Source organism: Crinia signifera, chromosome 5 (assembly GCF_055691185.1).
Source record: "Crinia signifera chromosome 5, ASM5569118v1, whole genome shotgun sequence".
NCBI lineage: Eukaryota > Metazoa > Chordata > Amphibia > Anura > Myobatrachidae > Crinia > Crinia signifera.
This window is the reverse complement of record NC_139221.1, coordinates 104,532,953-104,560,792: the sequence shown is the minus strand read 5'-3', so window position 1 is coordinate 104,560,792 and position 27,840 is coordinate 104,532,953. Positions and strand designations below refer to the sequence as shown.

Sequence of the window (27,840 nt, the reverse complement as noted above, 5' to 3'; positions counted from 1 at the left end):
GAGCATACTACTTGCAATTACGGGGGTGTGCCATGGGGTCTGCCGTGGCCCCCTCGTTTGCAAATGTTTTTATGTTCGTCGAGGAGGAGAAATGTTTCCTTAATTGTCCTGGTATTAGCGAGTATCTTTTATTATATACTCGCTATATCGATGATATTTTTATTATGTGGACCGGTGGGGAAGAGAAATTACAGGAGCTTGTTGATCATGTCAACTCTTTGGTGTCGACCATCCGATATACTGCTACATGGAGTTCTTCTGAGGCTAATTACCTTGATGTCACTGTCAGAATTGATGGTGGGGTGATTAGTACCGATGTTTACTCCAAGGATGTCGAGAAAAATACATTTTTGATGGCTTCTAGTCATCATCCTGCTGCCCTCAAGCGTGGTTTGCCCCTGTCTCAAATGATGCGCATATCGCGTATCATGAGCGACAGAGGTAACCTGGAAAATAGATTGGATGCACTTATCCTCAAATTTATCCAGCGAGGATATGATCCCACAACCTTGGAGGAGCAGAAGCAAAAGGTTCTTCATCTTCCGAGAACCCAACTTTTTGTCCCCAAAGATAGAGGTACATCATCCATCTTGCCATGGACCAGTACCTTTTCCACCGCCAGTCCTGTTATTAGACATGCTACCAACGCATTGTGGCCAATAGTTAAGACTGACCAGGATTTACCTGGTCTTCGTTCACTTAGGCCACTAGCAGCATTCAAAAGGGGTGCAAATTTAAAAGATCGCCTCATGCATACGGATATTACCGGTCGAGGCTTACCTAAACCCACTAATATCTCTTTTAAACCCCCTGGCTGCTATAGCTGTCTTTCCTGTACCACCTGTAACCACCTCATTAAGTGCCGTACCTTTAAACACCCACATTCAAACAAACAGTTTGAAATTAGGCACGTGCTTCATTGTAAATCCAGCTATGTGGTTTATATCATCCTTTGCCCATGCAATCTACATTATGTAGGGCAAACGACCAGGAGCTTTCGTGAAAGGATGGGCTTACACCGGTCTGCCATTGGTCTATCCATTGCGGGTAGAGATGTGGACCAGCCGGTGGCCCGCCATTTCAAAAGCATGGGTCATCCTCTGAGTTCCTTGAAGTATTTCATGATTGACCATGTCCCTGAGTCATTGCGTGGCGGCAATAGAGCCAAAAAATTACTGTTACTCGAATCTAAGTGGATCTTCAGGTTGGGTACTATTCAGCCTGGTGGTCTCAACGAGAAGATCAACCTGAACAGTCTCATATGATTGTTTCAGTGTTTATCATGATTGCTTAATTATATGCCTTACATTATGCCGTTTTTTTCTGTTTTGTTGTGTTTATTTTTACTCCTATGTTTATTTAATTGTTTTTTCTTTTCCTTTTTTAGGTCATATCATCCATGATGATTGGGGTCTGCGGGGACTTACAGAGCGGCATATCTTGATCAGGGGTTGGTGGTCCCCGTGTGGTGAGTACCAAACACTGGTCTATGACGGTGCCGCATTGTGAGGTAACCAGCGGTTCCCCTTGTCCTATGGATGCTGGCCGTTTTCTTTGTATATGTTTATGCTTTTTCCTGGCTGTCAGCGGTCTCCCATGCTGTGTCTGGGCCTGTCAGGTCGCTGCCTGTGATGATGGAGCGCACACTTCCTGCCCAGTGGAACGCAAACTGAGCGTTGCTGAGCAACGCACAGGGCGTCCTGAGGCGGAAGTGTGTTGTGACCACTTCCGGGAGCGTCTGACGCGGCGAGGACATGCTGGGGAGCGCGGCAGCTGCAGGTAAGGTATAAAGTCTGTACCTTTCATGTGTATAACTTGCTGTAGGAGGGTCTGAGGAAGGGGTTTGTCCCCCGAAACGTTACCTGTACCTGTACCTGTGATGCTGTGAATACACTTTTTTCAAAAGTTGAATATCTCCGAGTGCCGTTCTTATCCCACTGCTTGGGATTCATTGGATTGTATATTATCTCTTTCTGGCACCGGGGCACGTTGATTCATCGCAGTTGGAGTGCCGGCAGTATTGTATTCCAATATATATATATATATATATATATATATATATATATATATATATATATATATATATATATATATATATATATTTGTTTTGCTTTTTAATAAAATCTATTTATGGATCACACCGGGTTTCAGTTGTATTTGTGAGAAAGCAACTACCCATTTACACTTAAAATAAAAAATAAATACAACCTACTCTCATTTATCTAATTATTGAATAATTAATTTAACTCCAGACGCAGTGCTCTTCTGTTCTTTTTCTTCTTCTTTTCTTCCTACCATTGGGATGGCTAATCCCATTGAGCACTTGCAGCGGAGTCAGTGAGAGGGTCTTATACCAATTAGATCCCCACAAAATGTTCTACTTGTATATATACTAACAACTAACTAATTAGATTAAGATTAACTACCTTGTATACTAGAAGGATAAGTGGACACAACACAACGTTCCCTCAGTCACTAAATGTAGTGTCGGACTGACAATATTTTTGTTGTGGTTTTCCAGACAAAGGGATGTTTGATGCACAGGGCCGGTTCAAGAGAGGGGTGGCTGCAGCCACTCCCATCTCACTAGCGCATATCCTCAGTAGTCTATGGCAGGGGAGTATTGCAATGGAAATCAGCTAATTGGTAAGGGGTCTGTTCATAGGGCTGGGGTCTGTCAAGGGTAACGGGGTCCCTCCATGTAGGGCCCAATACGGAGTTGGATGCTGACTACTCCTCACCTGTATGAGGTGAAGTGCTGCCACTGACACCTCTAGAAGCCACTCAATAGTCCAAAATTACTCTTTTGTGTGTTAAAAGATGTCATAACAGAAATCGATAGCAATTTTTGCAGGGAAAATAAGCTGTTTTTAAACTTGCTGGATATGGAGATATAGTGTTCATTCTAGCACCCGCCATATTTGAAAACCCATGCAGTCCTCTTCCCTGCCTGGGGTGTCACTGTCTGCTGTGGTGCGTTTAGCACAATGTGGTCTGTATATCAGCACTGATATGCAAACCAGACCTGTGCTAGAAACACCACAGCAGACAGCGACACCGCAGGAAGGGAAGAGGAACTGTATGGTTTTTCAATATGGCGGGTGCTAGAATGAACACTGAGATAGGCAGCTGTGAAGACAAATATTGGAGGTAGGAGCAGATAGGCACATGGTGTGGGGTGGGAATTTGGGGGCTAAAAACTGGCACAGCTCAAAGTGAAAGTACATTGCATAAGCCATCATTGTGAGTGTCTATTATCTAGTTTTATTTAATATGCACATCATTCATATTCCGGAAACATAACTAATACAAAATTTGACCAAACCCTAAATTTATCCAGGTTAAAATCAGTGTGCCCAAAACCACACTCCAAAGCATTAACTTTTTTGGGAGACCACAATCCAAAATAAAAATCCTGCATTATTTTGAGACAAATGGGTATGTTTGGATTTTATTAACATTGCATATGTACACTTACATTTCATACTGTTAAGCTAGCCATACACTACCGTGATGTTTTGTGGAAGTGTATGGCCATCCGATCACCCTTGACCCACCCGAGACCTTACCAAGCAGCAGGATCGCATGCGGTCCTTTCACATCTGATATATTGCATGAGACCCCATTCCCTACCACCACGAAGGGGGTCAGAGTCAGAGCTCATACCTGCTTGCACACGGGACAGCGCATTGCATGGGATGAAAAAACACATACGATTTGGGTTTATTTCACCTGATTTATTGTCCCAATCCGTCGGAATTGTTTGAAATCGGCCCAAAATTGCAGTAGTGTATGTGGTCCTTTACTCCCAACCCTCATACTGCCAACAGCATATTAGTACTGTAAAAATCAAACCATGACTTAATGACAACAGTTTCACACCTACAGAACATCCACTTTTACTTGGATGCGGTAAAACGGGTTTTGAATTATATATCTTCCCTGCTACCTTCACACTGAGGAATTTCTCACTATGATTAACCTTCTTGTTATGACTGAATTTGTTTGACCTTATATTGTTTTCTTAATTTTTTTTACATCTTTTGTTTGGTTACCATAATTGATTACTCTGTAAAGGTTTGTTCTTTTAGCACATGCTCTCGTACAGCTCCTGAGAATAGGGCTTATTATTACCTGAGCCCTTTGTTTCAGAACTCTAAACATCTGTTTACTCGTATTCTATTGATTACATAAGAATTGACATAAGCCACATTGTTTGGCTGTTGGTCAATTATCACCTATATTTCACGAAGAGTGATGGCTATAGTCATGGCTACAAAAGCATGCATATTACATGATCCTTCATAGTTTTTACAATTCTTTAAAGGGCAGATGTATAATTTTGGACACTGGAAATAAAAAACACTAATCTCTATAACCAATTACATTTATAGTTATGGAGGTTCTACAGCCTGTACCATATAATCATCAAGGACAGGGGACCAGGATTAAAAATTCACAAAAATACCTGTAAATGAAAACCAAATTTGACAATCACCATTGGAACATGTCCCGAAGCATGCAGAAAAATGCAATGCATGGTTCCCTGAGACCAATGTCCTTTGAAAATACTACCCTGCAAATCAATGTGAGACCACAAAATTCAAATGTCAATCCCAAAAGGTCAACACCAGAAAAAGGTTGACATGAGCAAAAGGTCGACATGGAAAAGGTGGACTCGTGAAAGGCTCAACCTAAATTTTTCATTTTTGATGGTGTTAATGTTGACACCTGAGCACATGGACCCCCAAGCTAGGGTGCCAATTTGCTCGCCATGCTCTGACAAGGTACCTCGCTCTGCTACCGATCCCTATCAGAGTGCACGCGGATGGTAAAGTTTAACATTTTAAAAAATAAAATAATTCCTTAAGAACTCATTGACTATTTCCGGTGTCGACTATAGCCACATCCACCTATTCCTTGTGTCGACCTTCTGACTATGTCAACCCCATGTTGTTGACCTAGACATTGTCGGTCAGCCATCTGGATACCGAATGTTAACCCCTTCCTGACACAGCATGTTTTTGCCTTCCTGACAGAGCCCTTTTTTTCAAATCTGACATGTATCACTTAAGTGGGGATAACTTTTTTTTGCTTTTACTTATCCCAGTGATTTTGAGATTGTTTTCTCGTGACACATTGTACTTCAAATTAGTGGTAAATTTGGGTCGATACAGTCTGTGTTTTTTTGTGAAAAATACCAAAATGTCGTAAAAAAATGGAAAATTTAGCAATTTGCAAAATGTTAAATTTTCTGCTTGTGAGACAAATAATCATACCACTCAAAATAGTTAATAACTAACATAGACCATATGTCTACTTTATGTTTCCATCATTATTTCAACTTCCTTTTAATTTTTTTGGACACTAGGAGGCTTACAATATGAATAGCAAATTTTCAAATTTTCAAGAAAATTTCAAACACTGATTTTTTTAGGGACCAGTTCAGTTCTGATGTGACTTTGAGGGACTTGTATGTGGGACACCCCGATAAATGATGCCTTTTCAAAAACTGCACCCCTCACAGTATTCAAAACAGCATTTTGGAAGTTTGTTAACCCTTTAGGTGTTTCACAGGAATTAAAACAAAGTATAGGTGAAATTTCAAAATTTCATTTTTTTTGCAGATTTGCAATTTTATTACATTTTTCTAAGGAACACAGTAGATTTTACTAGAGAAATGTGACTAAAAATTTATTCCCCCAATTCTTTTGTTTTCATAAATATCCTATATGTGGCCCTAGTGTGCACGTTGACCAAACCACAGGCTTCATAATAGAAGGAGCACCTACATGATTTTGGAGCCTCCTTTTTATGAGATTATTTTTTAGGCACCATGTAGGTTTCTAGGCACCATAAGATGCTAAAAGTTAGGAACCCCCCCACAAGTGACCCCATTTTGCAAACTACACCCCTCAGGGAATTCATCTAGGGGTATAGTGTACATTTCAAACCCCCAGGGGTTTCACCAATTGTGGTACAACTGGGCAGTGAAAATGAAAAATTATTTTTTTTACACAAAAATGCAGTTCTGGCTCCAAATTTTTCATTTTCACAAGGAATGAAGGAGACAAAGCACCCCAAAATCTGTGCCGCAATTTCTCCCGAGTACGGCAATGCCTCACATGTGACCAAAAAATATCATTTGGGTGCATCGCAGGACTCAGAAGGGAAGGAGTGATTTTTGGATTTTGCAGCTCAGATTCTGGTGGAATGTTGGTGGGTGCTATGTTGCATTAGCAAGACCCCCGAAGCACCAATACAGTGGAACCCCCCACAAGTGACCCCATTTTGCAAACTACACCCCTCAGGGAATTCATCTAGGGGTAGAGTGTACATTTCAAACCCCCAGGGGTTTCACCAATTTTGATACAACTGGGCTGTGCAAATGAAAAATTACATTTTTTACACAAAAATGCAGTTCTGGCTCAAAATTTTTCATTTTCACAAGGAGTGAAGGAGACAAAGCACCCCAAAATCTGTGCCCCAATTTCTCCCGAGTATGGCAATGCCTCACATGTGACCAAAAAATACCAGTTGGGTGCATGGCAGGACTCAGAAGGGAAGGAGTGATTTTTGGATTTTGCAGCTCAGATTCTGGTGGAATTTTGGTGGGTGCTATGTCGCATTAGCAAGACCCCCGAAGCACCAATACAGTGGAAGCCCCCCAAAAGTGACCCCATTTTGCAAACTACACCCCTCTGGGAATTCATCTAGGGGTATAATGTACATTTCAAACCCCCAGGGGTTTCACCAATTGTGGTACAACTGGGCAGTGAAAATGAAAAATTACATTTTTTTACACAAAAATGCAGTTCTGGCTCAAAATTTTTCATTTTCACAAGGAATGAAGGAGACAAAGCACCCCAAAATCTGTGCCCCAATTTCTCCCGAGTACGGCAATGCCTCACATGTGACCAAAAAATACCATTTGGGTGCATGGCAGGACTCAGAAGGGAAGGAGTGATTTTTGGATTTTGCAGCTCAGATTCTGGTGGAATGTTGGTGGGTGCTATGTTGCATTAGCAAGACCCCCGAAGCACCAATACAGTGGAACCCCCCCACAAGTGACCCATTTTGCAAACTACACCCCTCAGGGAATTCATCTAGGGGTATAGTGTACATTTCAAACCCCCAGGGGTTTCACCAATTTTGATACAACTGGGCTGTGCAAATGAAAAATTACATTTTTTACACAAAAATGCAGTTCTGGCTCAAAATTTTTCATTTTCACAAGGAATGAAGGAGACAAAGCACCCCAAAATCTGTGCCCCAATTTCTCCCGAGTATGGCAATGCCTCACATGTGACCAAAAAATACCTGTTGGGTGCATGGCAGGACTCAGAAGGGAAGGAGTGATTTTTGGATTTTGCAGCTCAGATTCTGGTGGAATTTTGGTGGGTGCTATGTCGCATTAGCAAGACCCCCGAAGCACCAATACAGTGGAACCCCCCCACAAGTGACCCCATTTTGCAAACTACACCCCTCAGGGAATTCAACTAGGGGTATAGTGTACATTTCAAACCCCCAGGGGTTTCACCAATTGTGGTACAACTGGGCAGTGAAAATGAAAAATTACATTTTTTTACACAAAAGTGCAGTTCTGGCTCAAAATTTTTCATTTTCATAAGGTATGAAGGAGACAAAGCACCCTAAAATCTGTGCCCCAATTTCTCCCGAGTATGGCAATGCCTCACATGTGACCAAAAAATACCAGTTGGGTGCATGGCAGGACTCAGAAGGGAAGGAGTGATATTTGGATTTTGCAGCACAGATTCTGGTGGAATGTTGGTGGGTGCTATGTCGCATTAGCAAGACCCCCGAAGCACCAATACAGTGGAACCCCCCCACAAGTGACCCCATTTTGCAAACTACACCCCTCAGGGAATTCAACTAGGGGTATAGTGTACATTTCAAACCCCCAGGGGTTTCACCAATTGTGGTACAACTGGGCAGTGAAAATGAAAAATTACATTTTTTTACACAAAAATGCAGTTCTGGCTCAAAATTTTTCATTTTCATAAGGTATGAAGGAGACAAAGCACCCCAAAATCTGTGCCCCAATTTCTCCCCAATAACGGCAATGCTTCATGTGTGACCAAAAAATGGCAGGACTCAGAAGGGAAGGAGTGATATTTGGATTTTGCAGCACAGATTCTGGTGGAATGTTGGTGGGTGCTATGTCGCATTAGCAAGACCCCCAAAGCACCAATTTTGCAAACTACACCCCTCAGGGAATTCATCTAGGGGTATAGTGTACATTTCAAACCCCCAGGGGTTTCACCAATTTTGATACAACTGGGCAGTGAAAATGAAAAATTACATTTTTTTTACATAAAAATGCAGTTCTGGCTCAAAATTTTTCATTTTCAGAAGGTATGAAGGAGAAAAAGCACCCCAAAATCTGTGCCCCAATTTCTCCCGAGTACGGCAATGCCTCACATGTGACCAAAAAATACCAGTTGGGTGCATGGCAGAACTCAGAAGGGAAGGAGTGATTTTTGGATTTTGCGGCTCAGATTCTGGTGGAATGAATGGTGGGTGCTATGTGGCATTAGCAAGACCCCCGAAGCACGGTGAAATTATGAACCTAATAATCCATAGATGTGTGGTATATTTTAAAACACTCCTTTATACATAGGCCGGGTTTGTCGGGGCAAGTGTCACACTGGAAAATAGTTTGCTTTCTTATTCCCTTTTTATAGCAAACTTTGCACCTTTTTTGTGTCCTGCCCTTTTTTCCAGTGGAGGGGATTTCATCAGGAAAATGCTGCCCTGGTACAATACGGGGGGCCGGTACTAGAAGTACTGGGGCCCTCTGCCTGCTGGTTCCCAAATATTAGGCCCTTTATGACTTCCTCTTGAAAGTGCATAAATGTCCCCCTCTGGCTGGTAGAACGGAATAGCACGTAAGCGTTATACAGTGCCATCTGGATGATATACACGGCCAGCTTCTTGTACCAGATTTTTGTTTTCCGCAGGGCACTGTACGGCTTCAGTACCTGATCTGAAAGATCCACTCCGCCCATGTACCTATTGTAATCCAGGATACAATTAGGTTTTGAGGTGTGGGTACTGGTACCTCGTACAGGGACGGAGGTGGTACTGTCTCCGTGAATTGTTGTCAGTATAAGGACATCCCTCTTTTCCTTATATATGACCAACAACATATTTTCGGTGCATATTCCCCTGCTTTCACCCCTTCTCATTACTTGGGCAATGTGCGTTTTTGGGAGGCCTCTTTGGTTCTTGCGCACAGTACCGCAAGCTGCTGTACCTCTTGAACCAAGGGCCTTAAACAGGGGGATGCTGGTGTAAAAGTTATCCACATAGAGGTGATAACCTTTATCCAGGAAGGGGTGCACTAAATCCCAGACAATTTTTCCATTAACACCTACGAGGGAGGGGGGGCATTCTGGCGGTTCAATTCTTGAATCCTTCCCTTCATATACCCTAAACCTGTGGGTGTACCCTGAGGTGCTTTCACACAGCTTATACATTTTTATGCCATACCTTGCCCTCTTACTGGGAAGGTACTGGCGGAATTTAACCCTTCCTTTAAAATGTATAAGGGACTCGTCTATGCAAATGAATTTATCTGGGATGTACATCTCTTCAAATTTGGCACTGAAGTGATCAATGACCGGCCTGACTTTGAATAGCCGGTCAAAGGTGGGATCATCTCTGGGTGGGCACTGTGCATTATCGTTGTAATGCAAAAATTTAAGGATTAACTCAAAACGAGTCCGGGTCATGGCCATACGGTAAAGTGGGGTGCTGTACAGAACATCTGTACTCCAATATTGCCTAATTTCTGGCTTTTTTACTATGCCATATGAAACACCAGACCCCAAAACGTCATCATCTCTACTGCATCTACAGGGGTCCACCTAGCAAATGATGACGTGGGGTTTTGAGCAATAAACTGCTGGGCATATAAATTAGTTTGGTCCACCATTAAATTTATAAAATCATCAGAGAAAAATAATTTGAAAAAGTCAATTTCTCTGAGACCTGTGGAATCAAATTGGATTCCTGGGATGGCCAAAAACTCAGGAACCTGGGGCTCAAAATTGTCTGGTGGTGGGGTCCATACGAGATCAATTATTGGGGGGGGGTCTCAGCTGCTCTACGGGGGCGTCTTTGAGGGGGTCCCTCATCACTAGAGGAGGAAGAGGAGCTTAAGATGAATCCTTCAAATTCCCCGCTTGCCTCACTGGCTGTGTCAGAGTCAGAGGCAAGCATGGCATATGCCTCCTCCGCTGAATACATTCTTCTGGATGACTGGGATGACATTTGGGATGACATTTGGGATGCCATTTTTATTTTTGTGTTTCTGGTAGTGAAATGTTTCAACACGTGTATAGTGTAGGGGGGGTACAAACTTTATTTCAATGTAGTATGTAGTGTGTAGTGTGTATGTAGTGCAGAAAAAAAAAAAAAAAGGTCCTGCGCCAAAAATTGAGCACAGATGTTGGTCAGTAACGTCCGTCACTGAACAGCGCTCAAAGGCAACAGGAATTTGATCAAAAAAATTTAAAAAAAGACCCCACAGCACCCTCAAAAAAAAAAAAAAGGTGATCAGTGATGCGACACTGATTACCAGTGAGGGGCAGCAGGTGCACAACCTTTGGTGCAACTGACAGTGCAACTGGCAGGTATATATAAAAAAAAAACCTCTGCACCCCCAAAAAGTTGCTGATCACCTCAGATATAGTGATCAGCACAAAAGGGGGGGGCAGCAGACACAAAATATAGCACTCTCTATCACTCTCTGTCACTCTCTCTATCTCTCTCTATCTCTCTCTATCTCTCACTATCTCACACTATCTATCACTATCTATCACTATCTATCACTCTCTATCACTCTCTATCACTCTCTATCACTCTCTATCACTCTCTATCACTCTATGACACTGCAGCAGCAGCACTGACAGTTATATATATAAAAAATAACCCCTGCACCCCCAAAAAGTTGCTGGGGGTGCACAAAAGGGGGGCAGCCGACACAAAATATAGCACTCTCTATCACTATCTCTCTCTATCTCTCTCTATCTATCACTCTATGACACTGCAGCAGCAGCACTGACAGTTATATATATAAAAAATAACCCCTGCACCCCCAAAAAGTTGCTGGGGGTGCACAAAAGGGGGGCAGCAGACACAAAATATAGCACTTTCTATCACTATCTCTCTATCTCTCACTATCTATCACTCTATGACACTGCAGCAGCAGCACTGACAGGTATATATATATAAAAAAAAAAACCCTGCGCCCCCAAAAAGTTGCTGATCAGTTAATTTATACTGATCAGCACAAAAGGGGGGGGGCAGCAGTCAGTTGCACACGCAGTACAGCTGTATATATATAAAAAAATATATTGCACAATCTGTCACTATCTCTCTATCTCTCTCTATCTCTCTCTATCTCTCTATCTATAACTCTATCACACTGCAGCAGCACAAAATATAGCACTCTCTGTCACTAGCCCTCTCTATCTATCTCTATCTCTCTCTCTCTATAACTCGAACACACTGCAGCAGCACAGCAGCACAACACAGCACAGCACAACACAGGAAGTCACAAGAAGTAACAAGATCCAGGAACGCTACAAGCAGTGATCAGGTAAGTGTTTGCAAGGATCAGGTCAGTATATCGCGGCAGATAGGCACGGTGACCGCACTGCACGCTATTCCAGACCGGAATGGCGTCTGCAGTGCAGTCACCGTTAGTTTAAATCACCCTCCATGGCTGTGATTGGTTCGTCGGTCCGACGAACCAATCACGGCCTTTGGGGGCGGGTTGGGTGAGGTGGGGTGACACCAGTGTCACCCTTACACCCCGTGGTGATTGGTGCTGTACTTTACAGCACCAATCACCACCGATCCCTGTGTCACCGGCGAACGTTATTCGCCGGTGACACAGAAAACGCTGTAATTGGCTGTTCACACTAAACAGCCAATCACAGCGATCGCCGATGGGGGGGCGGCATCGCAGCCCCCCTGGGCATGCAGGGACATGTCTGCTGTCAGGGACAGCAGACATGTTTAAACTGTCACCGCGTCTATAGACGCGGTGACAGTTTAAAGCCATGACGTACATTTACGCCATGTGTCGGGAAGTACATCCCGGCCATGACGTAAATGTACGTCAAATGTCGGGAAGGGGTTAACAACACAGAGGGGCAATCGGCTGAAAAAAAAAAAAAGAACTTTATTATACAATTGAGGCCATTTTCAGCCTGTTTTTAGATATGTTTCACCAGATCAGTTTTACTTTATTTTTCTACAGATCTCGCACTTTAATTGAATAGCTAGAATGTAAATTTGCTCAAAAATGACGAAAAGTGACAATTTTTTGACGGTCGAAGAATTCACCAAGGCATTAATTACCCCCCTAAAAGGTGTGTTTGTCCATGCAAAATATACTTTTTCTATGAATCAAAAAAAAACCCTGTAAAACTAAAACAAAATATAACTATGTTAATCGTACATATTTTCCAATTACATTGTATGGGATTAGGATAAAAAAAAAACATTCATGTCAAATGCTGACTTGAGCAGTGAAGAGATACCATTAGTTTTTATTCTACGCAAATCACATAACCATACTTCTTGATAAATATCGGACAAACAAAACTCTATTCTGTACTGTACTGTTCTGTTCTAGAAAAATATCGCTCTGCCCCAATGACAACACTAGAGTGTAGAGTGGACAATTCTGGGATCGGCTGGATAATCAGATGCTGCCCGGCTTCTCCCGTCCACGGCTGTGCGGCTATGTTCAGTGTGACAACTCAGAGATCATGCTGTGCAGGCCAATCAGCCCCCAGCCGCACCGCCTGCCCTCACCAACAGCCACACCGCCTGCACCCCCAAACCTCCCCCCTCCCGCAAGCCGCACCTGCCTATGTAAGTAAATATGCAGGGCGGCCGGAGTATTTTTATCTTAAGGAAGCCAATCTCGGGTATCAAATCGACAGTTTGAAAAAAAAATGCCCAGGGATTGGCTTCCCTACTACAGTGTTATCAGAAAGCAGCTTGGCATGTGAATATAAAATACATAGCAAAGAAAGCCTTTTGTCAGTCCACCTCCGTTAGCATAGTGTGTCTTTATTACTGAAAAGATACACATAATGCTTTCCTTCTGTAGCACAGATCACACATTTCTTATCAAGGTTTGAGCAGCAGCAACTGTTTTTCTACTGCAAAACCATACTGTAATTATTGCACTCTACAGGTAGCTGTAGTAATCAAGCCAAAAGCAACAGTGTAGTCATGTCTTTCTTAAAAGATCAGCATTTTCCCATGCTTCTGCATAACAAATGTGTTGCAGATTAATTGAAAGTGTACAGGGCATCTCAGTACTGAGATTAATCCGAGCATTTGATATCCCTTTCACTTCATATGGAAATGCCATTCAATGGAACCATTTTCATAGGGACAATGTGTTTTTGATAACAAGTGGAATGTAAATCTCATGAGAAAGAAATCAATCCAACCAAAGTAGTCCTCTGTATTGATTTGTGTGCATTATAATTTCACAGACTTGAATGGAATTTCAATGTAACAGAAAGCAATTTCAGTGCAACAGGAAAAAAAAAATCAGGACAAATGGGAAGTTTGGACATTTTATGTAAAGGATGACTGCACAACATGTTTAGAAAAGGAACAGCTCACCTACAGCTATCATGCTGCATATTGTGTCACCTCTCCATGTGAACAGAATTCACCTACTGCACAGTTCCCTTTTCTCGGAGATGTGAAACTTGTTTTCCTTGCAAGTGACATGATATCCCAGAATATATTTTTAGAACAATATTGTGAAGGATGGTTTTACATGTTTAAAAAATGAACTTTAATATTTAGTATGGCAGGACATATTTGCATAAATAACTTACATAATCAGTTTCACACTATGATATAAGAGTCTGGATAACACAAACGTTTTCTGGATTTTGCAAAATGTGTAAAAAGTTCTTTAAAAAAATATCTATCTGCATCAGTGACATACAGAGGGGTTGGAGCAAATGATTTTGAAGCTTGTCCCATTGCGCTTCCATGGCCCATAATCATAGTTGCATTATCATTAGCCCTTTTTCAAGACATAACCATATAGGTGTAGGGATAAAATCACTTTAACCCTCCACTTAAGTTGTCATGTCTTGAAGAAACAAACAAACAAAAAAACACAATATATAATTATAACATACATAGAGCAGGTCCGGCAATCCAAACATCAATTCAAAATTTGTCTGGTGCCTTCACAAATGGTAACATAGACGATCTAGAGGTGACGAACTCGTAGCCTCTTTTTTCAAGAACACGTGAAAAGCCAGCTAGCATCAATGTTTCAAATGCATTACATTTTTCTTCAGGCTAAAGTACGTGTTAACTTTTCATTTTTAGTTAAATTGAACATAAATTCCCACTGAATCTTTCTGTATACTAACAGAGGCATATGGGGCAGATAGTGTATAAAGCACACAAGTGTTTGAATGTCACAAAAGATTTACTGAGGATATCGAAGATAAAGAAGACCTTCCACATTAATATCAAACAAAAATGAGAACATTTTTGAAACATTGTCCAATCTAACCACCAATATGAATTATATCAGATATGGTAAGATCAACAAAAACGGTTAGGTACGTTTTGCATCCAGATCTTAAAATGACAAAAGTTTGTGCCAATATGGATCTAAAGCTTCACAGTGCCCAGCAGAAAGAAAATCGAAAGCAAATATTTGCACAGACATTTTGGGACATGGAATATGAAGCATGGATATTCCAGTACTATCTCGAGACAAAACACCAGTCCATACACTGATAACCACCATCATATCTAATAAAGAAGAAATCACATTAAAGTAAATCTAAATTCAAAGCCATATTAATTGTACTCAAGGTATTCTGTTGTTATATCAGTTACTAAGGTAAAGAAAAAACCACCGGAGCTTTTGAGACATGAGCTACTGAGAGATGAGCTACTGCATGGCTTTGACCACTGGAAAATAAGAATGCAGCTGGTGTGTGCATACAAAGGGGGAGTACATAGAAGGTGAATAGAGTTAAAATGTACTTATAATTAAACGCAAATGATAGTATGAGTCTCGTTAATAGATACAACTCATGTATAGAGTGTCAGGGACAGCATACTTCCACATGAGGTGAATGTGGAAGATCCAGTCCAGGATGTAGAGCAGCAGCAGGGCTAGTGAGATTCTCCTGAACGGCAAGGTTCACCGCTAATGCAGCAAGCCTGCTGCATTTTTTTTTTTTTCAAAATATTTTTATTGGATTTTGTATTTTTTCCATAATTAAACATACAAAACATATATCGAAACATACATGACATCTCAAATTATACAGGACATCTCAAAACTTATTTGAACTTGTCAACAGGACATGTATTTAAGACATGAGTACAAAGAAAAACATACATCAATGGGGAGAAAGCCGACATTGCTGCGGTGAAGCGCCCTTTCAGGGCCCAGGGGGCGTGAGCTCTCGGTTCTGTATGCCAGCCTGCTGGCTTACGCAACAATGCGACCCCTTCCTTGGTCTGAGTTACCTATATCTTCTTGGCTCTAAGAGTTGTCCGGGAGCTCTGGTGTCATATAGGTACTTCGATGCTAGTTTTGTGGGCCGGGTTATTGAAGTAACAAAGCTACAAAGGTAAGTACTCTACGCCTGGTGTGAGTCTGGGTGGGTCTGAGGTATTCCTGAGGGAGGAGAAGGGGGGCTGAGGGGGTGGGGATTAAGAGCATTCAATTTAAGGTCTAATATATAGAAGTATAAATCGTCTGAAAGTTAGCGAGAGGGGAGGAATGTGTGAGTTATCTATGTATGGTTTCCTTGGGGGGGGGGGGGGGTTATGTTCTCTGCATATTTTTGCTAGTTATTTCAGTTGTGAGAATAGGTCAAGGGATTCTAAAATTTTGTCCTGGGTGGCAATTGGGCTAATTTTGATATAGGGTTTCCATTTTATCAGGAAACTTTTTGTTAGGGATTGGGTAGCGTGGATATTGTTATATCTATCACAAGTCATGTAACTGTTCAGCATCTCCTCCAAATCAGATAGATTTGGTTTGCGGTGTGTAATCCATGACTTCAGTATAGTTTTCTTTGCCACCGTGAACAAAATTGTTAGGAATGGTATTAGATAGGTTTGATTGTCAGTAAGAAGCCATTCATCAAAGTTTAAGAAGAGTATTGGTGTGGGTAAGAGTTTTAGTTTTAATGAAAAGTGTCTTTCTATATAATGCAAGATTTTATACCAGAACTTCTTAATGTGTCCACAGGTCCAGAAGTTATGGAACAAAGTACCGGAGTGGTAGCCGCATTTAAGGCATTTTCCAGTCTCAGAAGGGTCGAAGTAACTTCTTTGCTTTTGTGAAATGAAGGCTCTGTGAATTGTTTTGTAGTGTGTTTCTTGTAAGGCCGAAGCCTGGAGGATCTTCATTGTGGATTCGTAATATTTGTATATATCAGTGGCCTGGATCAAGGGGATATCCTGCGCCCATGCTGTCTTTGTCTTTTCTTGTGTTGTTAATAAAGATTTTTCTTGTAATTCTTTGTATATGAGTTTTGATTTAAAGGTACCAGCTTGGAGTTTGCTGATCCAAGAAGTCAATATAGAGTGGGATGAGGATATTATATTGTGGGTAGAAAGAGATTGCACAAAGTGTTGGATTTGTATTATTGGGAATAGGGCATTAGAAGGGAGGCCATAGTTATCTCTAAGGGCAGAGAAGGGTAGGATTTTCCCTCCCAGGTCAAACACTTGGGAGATTAATTTTAGACCTTTCCTTTCAAGTCTGGTAAAGGCTGAGTTTTTTACTCCTGGGGGGAAAAGAGGGTTTCCGCAGATTGGCATCCATTCCGTGTTCTGAGGGTCTATTCCTATTTCTCTGCATGTCAGGTGCCAAGCCTTGTGGATGTCTTGAAACAATGGGTTCTTGTATAGTTGTAAGGGTATTTTATTTTTTGGTGTATGGATGAGTGCTTTGGGTGAATATGGGAAGAGGGCAGCCTTGTCCAGTTCACATAGGGAAAAAGAGTTAGAGTCCTGTAGCCAGCCTAATGCCACACGGGCTAACAGGGAGCAGGAATAGGCGTTTATATCTGGTAGACCAAGACCTCCATCCGCCTTTGAAAGGCTGAGTTTGGCCCAGGCTATTTTTGTTTTTTTTCCATTCCATATAAACTTGGAGCAGGCTTGGTTTAAGGTCTTAATGTCTGTAGGTGCAATTTTTAAGGGTAGCATTTGCATGGGGTACATTATCCTGGGAAATATAACTGTTTTCACCACTTCAACCCTTCCTAGAAGGGAGAGGGGTAAAGAGGTCCAGTCTGTGAGGGTTTTCACCATTTTGGGTATGATCAAGGAGTAGTTTTTTTGTATAAGTCTGTGAGCTTGTTCGGGATCTGAATGCCTAAGTATTTTATGTGGGATTTTTGGATTTTGATGGAATTTAGAATATCATCTGGTGGGAATGTGGGTGGGGGGCCTTTTAAGGGTAATAATTCGGATTTGTCTATATTCACTTTGTAGCCCGAGAAACTGCCAAACTTCTGTAATATTTGGAAGATTTTCGGTATTGCATGTTGTGGGTGGGACAAGAATAAGAGCATGTCGTCTGCAAATAACGAAACTCGAAGATCTACGCTACGGATCTGGATTCCTTGGAATTCCGGGGATTACCTTAAGTGAATAGCTAGTGGTTCCAAGGCCAGGGCGAACAGCAGTGGTGATAGAGGTCTGATAGTAAGCTATTGCATATGATTCGTGAGGATGCTCCCTCATATACCGTTGATAGGAACTGAGTGAATGTTTCTGGGAAGGCAAATCTTCGCAATGTATTGTGCAAGTGCTCCCAGTGTACCATATCGAAGGCTTTTTCTGCGTCAAGTGATAGTATCGCTTTTGGGTCCTCCGACATAGCACACTGGGTAGCATGAATTGTCGACAGGACTCGTCTTATATTTATTGTGGAGCTTCTTCCCATGACAAAACCTGTCTGATCTATGTGGATTATTTTGGGTAGAATCAATTTAAGACGTTCTGCCATGATTTTCATAAGTAGCTTATAATCAATATTTAATAAAGAGATTGGTCTGTAGGAGCTGGGCAGAGCCAGGTCTCTACCTGGCTTCGGGATCACTCTTGAGTATAGCTGAATTAAAGTGGTTGGGCATCTCATTTGTCGTTAGAATTTTATTAAAAGCTTTGGTGAGAATTGGGATTAATTTAGGAGCTAGTAATTTGTAATAGTCCGGGGTGAGGCCATCCGGGCCAGGTGCTTTACCTGCCTTTAGATCCGAAAGGGCTTTTGCAACCTCTTGTGGTGTGATGCTTTGGGTGAGGAGGTGTGAGTCTTCCTCTGTTATTTGGGGGGTTGTTATGGTTTCCCAGAATTCTTGGGAGTTTGTGGAATCTGATTCTGGTGCCGAATATAGATTGGTGTAAAAGTCGCAAAGGACCTGTGCTGTCTGGGGGTTTGTTGTAGTGTAGGAATTGTCTGCTTTGCGTAGGGGGCGTATTGTTGCCGGGGGTCTTTGGCCTTGTAGGAGCGAGGAAAGTAATTTGCTAGATTTGTTTCCAAATCTATGGAACCTAGCTCGTTTAGCGAAGGAGTAAATAGACTCAGATTTTTCTATCGAGGCCTCATAGGTCCTCTTTGCATCTAGGTATGTAGCTCTAGTCGAGGGGGAGGGGAAGGTCCTGTAATCCCGGAAGGCCTCAGTAAGCGTTAGTTGAGCTTGTAATTGCTCCCGCTTTGCTTTCTTTTTTATGAAAGCCATGTGGGAGATAATTTCTCCTCTAATTGTAGGTTTGGACGCCTTCCAGAACAGCAGGGGGTCCGCCTCCTCTGTTTCTCTATTTTCTTTGGCATAATTGTCCCAAGCAGTTGTTACTGCGTCTCTCAGATGTACGGATGACGCTAGGGCAGGTGGGCACCTCCATGCTGTTGTTGGGGTCTGATTATTGGTAAAGTGTATTTTAATGTGAACTACTGCATGGTCAGAGAGAAGGATTGGGGCCATTTCTGCATATTCTACCTTGGGAAACAAGAAGTGGGAGAGCAAGATGTAATCAATCCTAGACATTCTATTGGTGGCTGCAGCTAGACAGGAGAAATTTTGCTCTGTGGGGTGTGAGACCCTCCAGGCGTCTATCAGTTGTAGGTGTTCACATAATTTTGGGATGCCGAATTTAGGGAGTTTACGTGATGGGGTGTGATGTGCTTGCTTATCTAAGGCGTTGGAGGAAACAAGATTTAAGTCCCCGCATAGTATCATTGGGAGGTGATGGAAGGGGGATGATACCGATATTAGCTGTCTGAAAAAGGGGTTGGAGTATTGGTTTGGGGCATACACATTGAGACAGATAAATTCCTGCTGTTCATATTTCAGGTGGCATAATACAAAGCGTCCTTGTGGGTCCGCAACAGTTTTCAATATTTCTAAATCTATGTTCTGCTTTGCTATAATTACCACACCTCTAGATTTCGAGTTGTGAGAGGATGAGGCTAGCACTTTCCACTTCAACATATTCAATTTAACAACTTCCTGTGGTACCAAATGTGATTCTTGAATACATACTATATCTAATTGTAGCCTGTTTAAGTACACCAGTATTCTCTTTCTTTTCACTGGGGAGTTGATTCCTCCCACATTCCAGCTACCTATTTTAAGTGCCATACGTGAAGATCGCTAGGTACATATTTACTAAGGTTGCAACATTCAAAATTAGATTACATCTTAGATGTGCGGGATGAAATGCTCTCTTTCCCTGGGGGGTTTGGAGGGGAGGTTGGATGATAACAGGGGGTAGGGGGGGGGGGAGAAAATAAAATCAAAACTTAGTAGCCATAGTGGCCTGCTTCCTTTAACATTTGGGGGAGATAAGCTCATCTCTCCCTGCGTCTGTGCTGTATAGGCTCCTACGCCTACCAGCTCACTTATGTTATGTGACTATATAAAACTTAAAACAAGTTATAACCGTTGGAACATTAGCTTAACAATACACCCCAAAACCTGATCCGACGGTAGAAGATCTCAACTGCGTGTTTCTTCTGGAACAGTGGCCGGACAGCAATTTTAGCATGGGTAGGGGGTGAGGGGAAAAACATTTCCCGGCAGTGTCCACGTGGACGGCCAAGCTTGGTTGTGTTCGGGTACCCTCTGTCGTTAGGTGTGGTAAGGGGGTTAGTCACAGTCCGACATCTGGGGGTGGCCGTGGTCTCGAATGTGTTCCTCTCTCAGAAAAAGTTCTGCATCACGTGCCGACAAAGTCCTTATAATCAGTGCCATCGTAGATCCTAAGTCTCGCAGGGTACATCAAGGCAAATTTCCTTTCGAGTTTGATGAGACGTGAGCAGACAGGCGAGAATTCTTTTCTTTGTTTCATCAACTCTGCAGTATAGACCTGGAATATGAGGATACGGTGGCCCTCCCAGGTGAGATCTCTGTGTCTGCGGGACATTGTCCAAATAAGCTCTTTGTGGAGATAATTGAGCGTCTTGAAGATGACTGCCCTGGGTCTGGCGCCCTCCTGTGGGCGCAGTGGGCCCAGCCTGTGTGCACGCTCCACCACCATGTCTGAGCATCTGTCTTGGATGTGAAGCATTTCAGGCAGTTTATTTTTGATAAATTGGAAAAGATCATTTCCCTTTAGTGTCTCTGGTAAGCCAATTATGCGGAGGTTCTGTCTCCTAGATCTGTTTTCCAAGTCTTGCACTTTGGTGTACAGATACATTAGGTCTGAGGAGTGTTGCTTCATCATGGGCTTTATTTCTGCTATGTCTTGGAAGCATTCCCCCACTCTGTGCTCTACCTCCGCAGTTCTTTGGTGCAGCTGTGCTAGTTGCGAGTTAATCTTGTCAGTCTGGGCATCTAGCAGGGGGGCTATTGCAGCCCTTATCGCTCCCACCATCTCCCCGTATGTGACTGGGTCGTCTGTGTGCGGGGTTACCTTATTGCCTGTCCCTGGGGAGGCTTGCTGGGCATTCATCGTGCGGCTGGTAGCAGTTGTGGGTGAGGACGGCTTGGCTCTAGGAGGCAGAGGGGCCGTTTTCAATTCCTCCGTCCGCGTGTGTTCAGCTGCGGTCGCCATCTTGGGAGTGGCAGAGGCTGGCGTTTTAGTTCTGGCGGTACGGGAGCGGGAACCTGGCATGTCCTCCAGGATTCTATCCATGCGGGGCCGGGGGTCTCCGGGCTCAGGCAGTGAGGTGATTGCGGGTCGTTTGGAGGCTTAAAAGCCTAGTAAAAGGTGATCGTGAGCCGGTCAGCAGCGGAGCGCTTCTCACGTGCGGCTGTTCATACCGCTGCCGGAACCGGAAGTTTCCAAGCCTGCTGCATTTAACTGCGAGCCTCGACGTTTTGACCGCCGCACTCGCCATTTCCATCTCGCTGGAAAATCCCAAGTGCAGGGGGGGCAGTTGAATACTGACCCGCGAGCTGTGACGGTGAGCTATCGGCACTGCTCGCTGTCACAGTTTGCTAAAAAGCATTGGTTATACCCCAAACAGTAACCAGAAGATGATGTACTGCAGCTCAACAGTTGTAACATTACAAATACAAACCTGGTGCACAAGAATTTCCACCCTCCACATATGAACCATTCCAGTCCTCTCTTTCGACGCGTTATTCTGGCTCTTGGCAAGGTGTGGTAATCATTTTCATCATTCTCAAACCCTTCTTCTGACATCATTAGTGGCATTTCATCTAAAGGGGAAGCTTCATCTTGATACCTTGAAAAACACAGATATCATTATAATAATTTTTATTAGAATATAGCGAACATGAAAGTATTACTAACACTAACTAATACTAACAGATATATCTACGGCCACAATCGTGGGGATCGTGTACCTTTAAGTTAAGGTACACGATCCCCACGATGGACCCGATTTCCTTTGAAATCAGGTCCATTTTGCCGGCAAAGGTACAAAATCGGGGGCATCGCGTCGGTCGGGACCATTAACATTGGTCCCGATGCGACCGACGCGATGCCCCCGATTTTGCCATAGGCTTCAATGTTAAAATATTTTTTAACATTGAAATCGTGAGGATCGCATCGGTCTTGTGCCATTATAATGGCACAAGATGAGATGGACTTGATTAAGTCCATCTCACATTGAAAAAAATGTGAAAAATGTGAAATGGGCCAATATGACCCATTTCACATTATAGATGGCCCCGTCGTCACCCCACGATAGATGCCAACCCGAAGCATGGCGAGCGCAGCGAGCCGGCGAGGGGCGGCGGTGCGCGTCCTCCGACTTTTTCATTCCCCTACTATCCACGTCGGCGTGGAGCTGAGAATATATAGTGTGGCAAGCGCAGCGAGCCACCGAGCCCGAAGCGTGGCGAGCGCAGCGAGGGGACGCGTATACCTGTGAAGTTATACGCGTGCGCTCGCCACGCTTCGGGCTCGGTGGCTCGCCACACTATATATTCTCAACTCCACACCGACATGGATAGTAGGGGAATGAAAAGGTCGGAGGACGCGCACCGCCGCCCCTCGCGGGCTCGCTGCGCTTGCCACGCTTCGGGTTGGCGTCTATCGTGGGGTGGGGTTTACGTCGTAAAATTTGGGGGTCTAGGGAATATTTTACATTGAATCCAATGTAAAATCGGGTCCCAGGGACCCGATTTACATTTGATTCAATCAAAAAATCGGGTCGGTCGCATCGATCGCATGCGATGCGACCAAATCGCATGCAATGGACGCGATTTTTCCGACACGACCACCCCGATGTAAATCGGTGTGGCCGTGCTAGGAAACAAGTACCAGCAAATGTATACCTATAGTATTATAGAGTTATTTTTCTTTTAAAATAAATCTAACAATTGGATTTTTTTATTTTGAAAACCCTAAAGAAACACATTTTTGTGCTTATGGCCTGATTTGGTGCAAGTGTTTCGGACATACACTGAATATAAAACTCGCACGTTTGCGACTGGTACAGATCCGATACCATAAAGTAAAGTTGTTTTAATTGGTATTTTACATAATTATGAATTTGACAACAGACCTGTGTAGCAACCTAGATGGCTTATTCGTATGGTTCCTAGTGGGCAGGATGTGTTACATGTGCATCTATTCATACAGTATATATAGCCTTCTATTACACACATCAGTTTTCCCATATATGCCTTGGGTCTGCATATGGCTGATCTCAAACAGTATAAATATTGTCGGACTCCCAACATGCCTGCCTCATCTGTTACCATCCATGGGTGGAGTATATAACCCATAGCAGTTATTACCTGAGATGTCTGCAACTAGCCTGCAGTATGCATATTATGCTCTTTTGGTTAGTTTTTAATTATTCCTGTATGTTTTTCAATTTGCAGTAATGCCTTTAAACAAAGTAGCATATTTTTCATGTAAGTATAGCGACGAGCAATTTAATGTATTTTTTTCATGTAAGTAAAGCGAAAAGTCCTGCGGGGGAAAAGCACTATATAAATGAAATGATGATGATTTTTATAATTATATTATTAGTATCCCAAACAATTACATTTCTTAGTTTTGTCTGGAACTTTACAGTTTTATAACAGCACCGTCTTTATATACTTTTTCTATAATTGTACGACACTATGAAATCCTTATATGTCAACAGATGTTAACAATATATATATAATATATATATATATATATATGAATATATGTCTTTTCGTCGGGGGGGGGGGGGGGGGGGTATAAACGCCGCACACAATTACAGGATATTCTATTTTGTGAGATATGCTCTTAAATTTACAGCTGCATTCTATTGTGCACAATAATACATGCAAAGCATCATCATGTTTAGCATCATCGACTTCAAAATGCAGCCTTTGAACTAGCATGCAATTTATTCTATTTCAAAAGCAATTTTCCTTTTGTGTGGTAAAATTTTACCTCTGTATTTAAAAACAATAAGACGATGAATAATGGATTTTTCATAGCTGAGATGAGGACAAAGTCTAATTTTCTTTGTAATGTGTGTCTTGCACACTTAATTGGTTTGTCACTCATGGACAATCAAGGCGTCAAGCAATTAAGTATAATGTAAGAAACTTTTCTAAAAGGAAAGTACTAAAAACAAACTAAATAAAATACCAGAAAAGAACACATCAAAACTCACAGCATGAAGGTACTATCCTGAGAAACAAACACTTGTCTAGAGTACTGTGTGTTTGACTTGTAGATATAGGTATAGACCCATACCCAGTTCTCATGGCTCACTCGCAGTGTAGACTTTAGGGATACCCATGCTTTATCATACTGACTGAAGAAGCCACATGAGGCCGTAGCAGATGTATTACTACGTCATGAAAATAGCCGCTTAGAGCCGACGGGTCTAATGGGGCCCACAACTGGCTGTTTAATGAATGGATTTTTAGTTCCAGGCCCCAGCAGACTTTCAGCGCATTAATTCTGGACAGCTGCAGGAGGACGCCCTGTCTCCTCTCCTGCTCTTCATTGTGTTGTGCTGGATGGGTAATATAGTGATGATTTAGCGGGTTGTGGTTAAGTGACGTAGCACAGCTATGTAGTGCAGTGTATACGGGGATGTAGTGCAGTCAAGTAGAGCAATGATGCACTGTATTGTAGTGATGTAATGCAGCATATAGGGGATATAGTGTGGTGATCTAGTACAGCAAAGTATTTTAAACATATGGGGGATGTAGTGCATTGATCTTGTGTAGTGGGGAATGTGCAACTGTGTAGGATTCAGGTCAGCGAGACACTGGGGGCACACAATTAGCACTGTTTATGGAAGGAGGGCCCCAACTGGGGACTTGCTTGGGCACCATGAAGTCTAAATCCGCCTCTGTTGTGAGGTCATGCCTGTAAGACCTTAGTATCTGGTGTGTGTGGGGGCCATGGGTATCTTGTTATGTTCTACTGTAGCTATGACACAGCTGGTTTGTTCAATGGAATCTTCTAGGAAGATCATTTGTCAACGAGAGAGACCTGGAATAAGCGTTTAGCAAAATACGGTGCATGTCAAGTATGTGTTCTAATGTCATATGAAAGAGGATAGTGCAAACTGGTGTGGCGTTATGATGGACACTGTTGTCATTGCATTATACTTTTACCTAGACATACTCTCATTACTTCAGAAAGACCTGCATTGATACACGTTATTTTATGCATACATACACACACACACACACACACACATATAATCAGGAAGCTTTCTGATTGTTAAAATAGATGTCAGCGCTGGGGCTGCAGAGAGAGGCTGGAGGTCAGGTTAACACAGGGATGGATGGGGCGAAAGGGGCAATCGGCCCCCTTAGGCAGTCCTGCTCCCTCCCTTCCCATTTCTCTACCGGCCGCACTGACGAGCAGAAAGGACCATCTCCTATCCCCTGCAGGATATAATTAATGCAGGGGTGTCCTAACACAATAGAGATGAATACCCAGCACGAAGGCAGCAGAACAGTACCACTTCTCTCCCCCTACTCTGCATGTAATTCCCTGTATCTCCTATGGAGTTAATCCTTGGCAGAGAGCATGTTAACCCCTGGCAGTGAGCATAACCCCCAGGCAGAGAGCATGTCACTCAAATGCAACATGGAGGGTAAAAAAAACTGCATCACCATGATGTGATCCATACAATATTGATTAAGCCAATATTGAAAGAGATACATTTTTGCATCTCTTCCAATATTGCAGCTTTACTCTCTGTCACCTTCCCTTAATAAGGGAGATTAGACCTCCAGCTCCTCTCTGCAGCCCCAGCGTGAACATCTATTTTAACAATCACCGCACTGGTGATTATTAGTAGATTAGCCGAGAGCAGAAGCCGGAGGTCTGCAGGAACTTAGCTGCTGGATCCTCTGCGCCGGCTGCCGCTCCCCCTCCCTGCCAGCACCTCATCCTGCCTGCCTCCGTCCGCCTGCTGCTGTGTGCGCCGGTATTGAACATTTTCGAGCTGAATAGGGTGAAAGGGAGGGCTGGCGGCAGACAGAGGATGGTGGAAGTACGCAGGTGTAACACAAAACAGCGTACACTGCCCTGCACTCGCCGTACAGTTGAATACTGCACTTAAAGTTAAAGTTCTGACAGTTCACAAACATTTACAGTGTAGCAAAAACTATGGACACAATGTCAGTTTTACTGCATTCACAAAGCTGAAAGAGCCCAATTGTATGAACCCATTACTCACATGACTAAGAAAATGTAAAAGACTGTGACTTGCAGGCATTACCAACTTCTCTGTGAATCTGTTTAATGTTTTAAGGGGAAAATAATAAAATTACAAAACCAGGTTGATGTGTCTTTTAAAATAAAGCACCTTTAAAACATTGGGCAGACTCTCCATATGCTTGAACACTATTATATTTACCTCTGAATCATGCAAAAATAACAGTAAAGCATGCAGTCCGATTCACATGTAGTTCTTTTAGTGTGGCTCAGCACTCTGCCCAATTTAAAATGTAAATATGCACCCTGTAATTATAATTTTATCGGTCACATCGCCTTCATAGTGTCAAAGAAAATATGTTTCCCTGTGGCTGCAGTACTCCAGTATTACAAGATGTAATGAATTACAAGATCTGATGTTGCAAATGGCCACAAAATCTGAATTTCTACAGCTGTACAGCAAAATGACAATAAAAAATTACTGATGTAGTTGTAGTCCTTTGGCAACAATATTGATAAAGGGTTATGGAGGTACCCCAAGACTGCACTGACCTCGGCAGGGGAGGTGACAGTGAAACTCCGGTACCAGCAGAAGCAGCACTTGTTCCCCTGCCCGATTGTGAAACAAAGCTAGCTGTAACATGATGCAGTGATGAAAAGGATGCCCAGCAATCAGAGCTCATTGCAGAGGTTGAAAGCTAAGACTGAGTACATGAGAGCAGGACCTGATGCCCAGGGTGATGGACCCAGGCCTGGTGGTGGGTTGGAGGTGGGCAGTGATATCACTGCAGGCTCTAGGCTTGCTGTCAGTATCTAAGTCTGGGCTCTGTTTCACACTATGCAGCCCGCCCACCTCAGTGCAGTTGTGACTGTCATATTCGTGGCCCAGGTGTCACTGTGCATCAGTGTAGCAGAAAATGGGAGATTTATCATATTATTATTTACTTCTAACCAAGTATTTGTTGCCAGTGTTCTCTCTGTGCATCTTTAGTATGTGAAGTCTAACTGGGCCCACACTTTGCTAGTTTGGGTATTTATGGCTCCTAATTTTGCTAAATGAAACACCTTTAGCCTCCATTTCTGTTTTAAGAGTGATGGAAAAGGGTCTTACCATCAGGCCATGCCCCTTATAATGAAAACAAACCTCCTGACATGTGCACACCTTATGGAAAGCGCAAGTGTGTCATGGTTTTGCCTTGTAAATGAATGCTCCTTTAAAAAAAAAGAAACCTCTGAGTATGTAAGAACTTGCACCACATTACATCTGACCCATAGGTGGATCTGGAGGGTTATGGTATTTTAGATCTACAATGTCTAGGTCTACAGTCATATGGGTGACCACTAATGGTCGACAGGGTCCAAAGGTCGACAGTGAAATGGTCGACATGAGTGTTTTAAGTTTTTTTGTTGTCTTTGTCGACATAGGTCAACATGGACACTGTCTAAGTGTACCGCGCCCCCTCACACGGCTCGCTACACTCGCCATGCTTTGGCCTCGGTGCGCTCGGAACACTATTATATTCTCCCTCCATGCTGTAGTGGATTGTAGAGTATGAGATATCGCCTGTTGGCGCAAAGTTTAAAAAAAAAATGCATATGGACCTTTTGACCATGTCAACCGTTGGACCCTATTGACCTTTAAACTGTCAACCAATAGTGGTTGACCTCATGATTGTCGACATAGAGTTA

General features: G+C 42.8%; 1 protein-coding gene across 2 annotated transcripts in view; it reads right to left on the bottom strand.

Moving 5' to 3' along the window:
* The window catches only part of ATP9B (ATPase phospholipid transporting 9B), a 360,476-nt gene that overhangs the window by 293,080 nt on the left and 39,556 nt on the right, over positions 1–27,840 (bottom strand). For both annotated transcript variants that reach the window (XM_083187774.1, XM_083187775.1), the window contains exon 2: positions 21,590–21,757. In XM_083187774.1, coding sequence (XP_083043900.1) covers positions 21,590–21,757 — 168 coding nt within the window. The remainder of the gene's footprint in view (positions 1–21,589; positions 21,758–27,840) is intronic.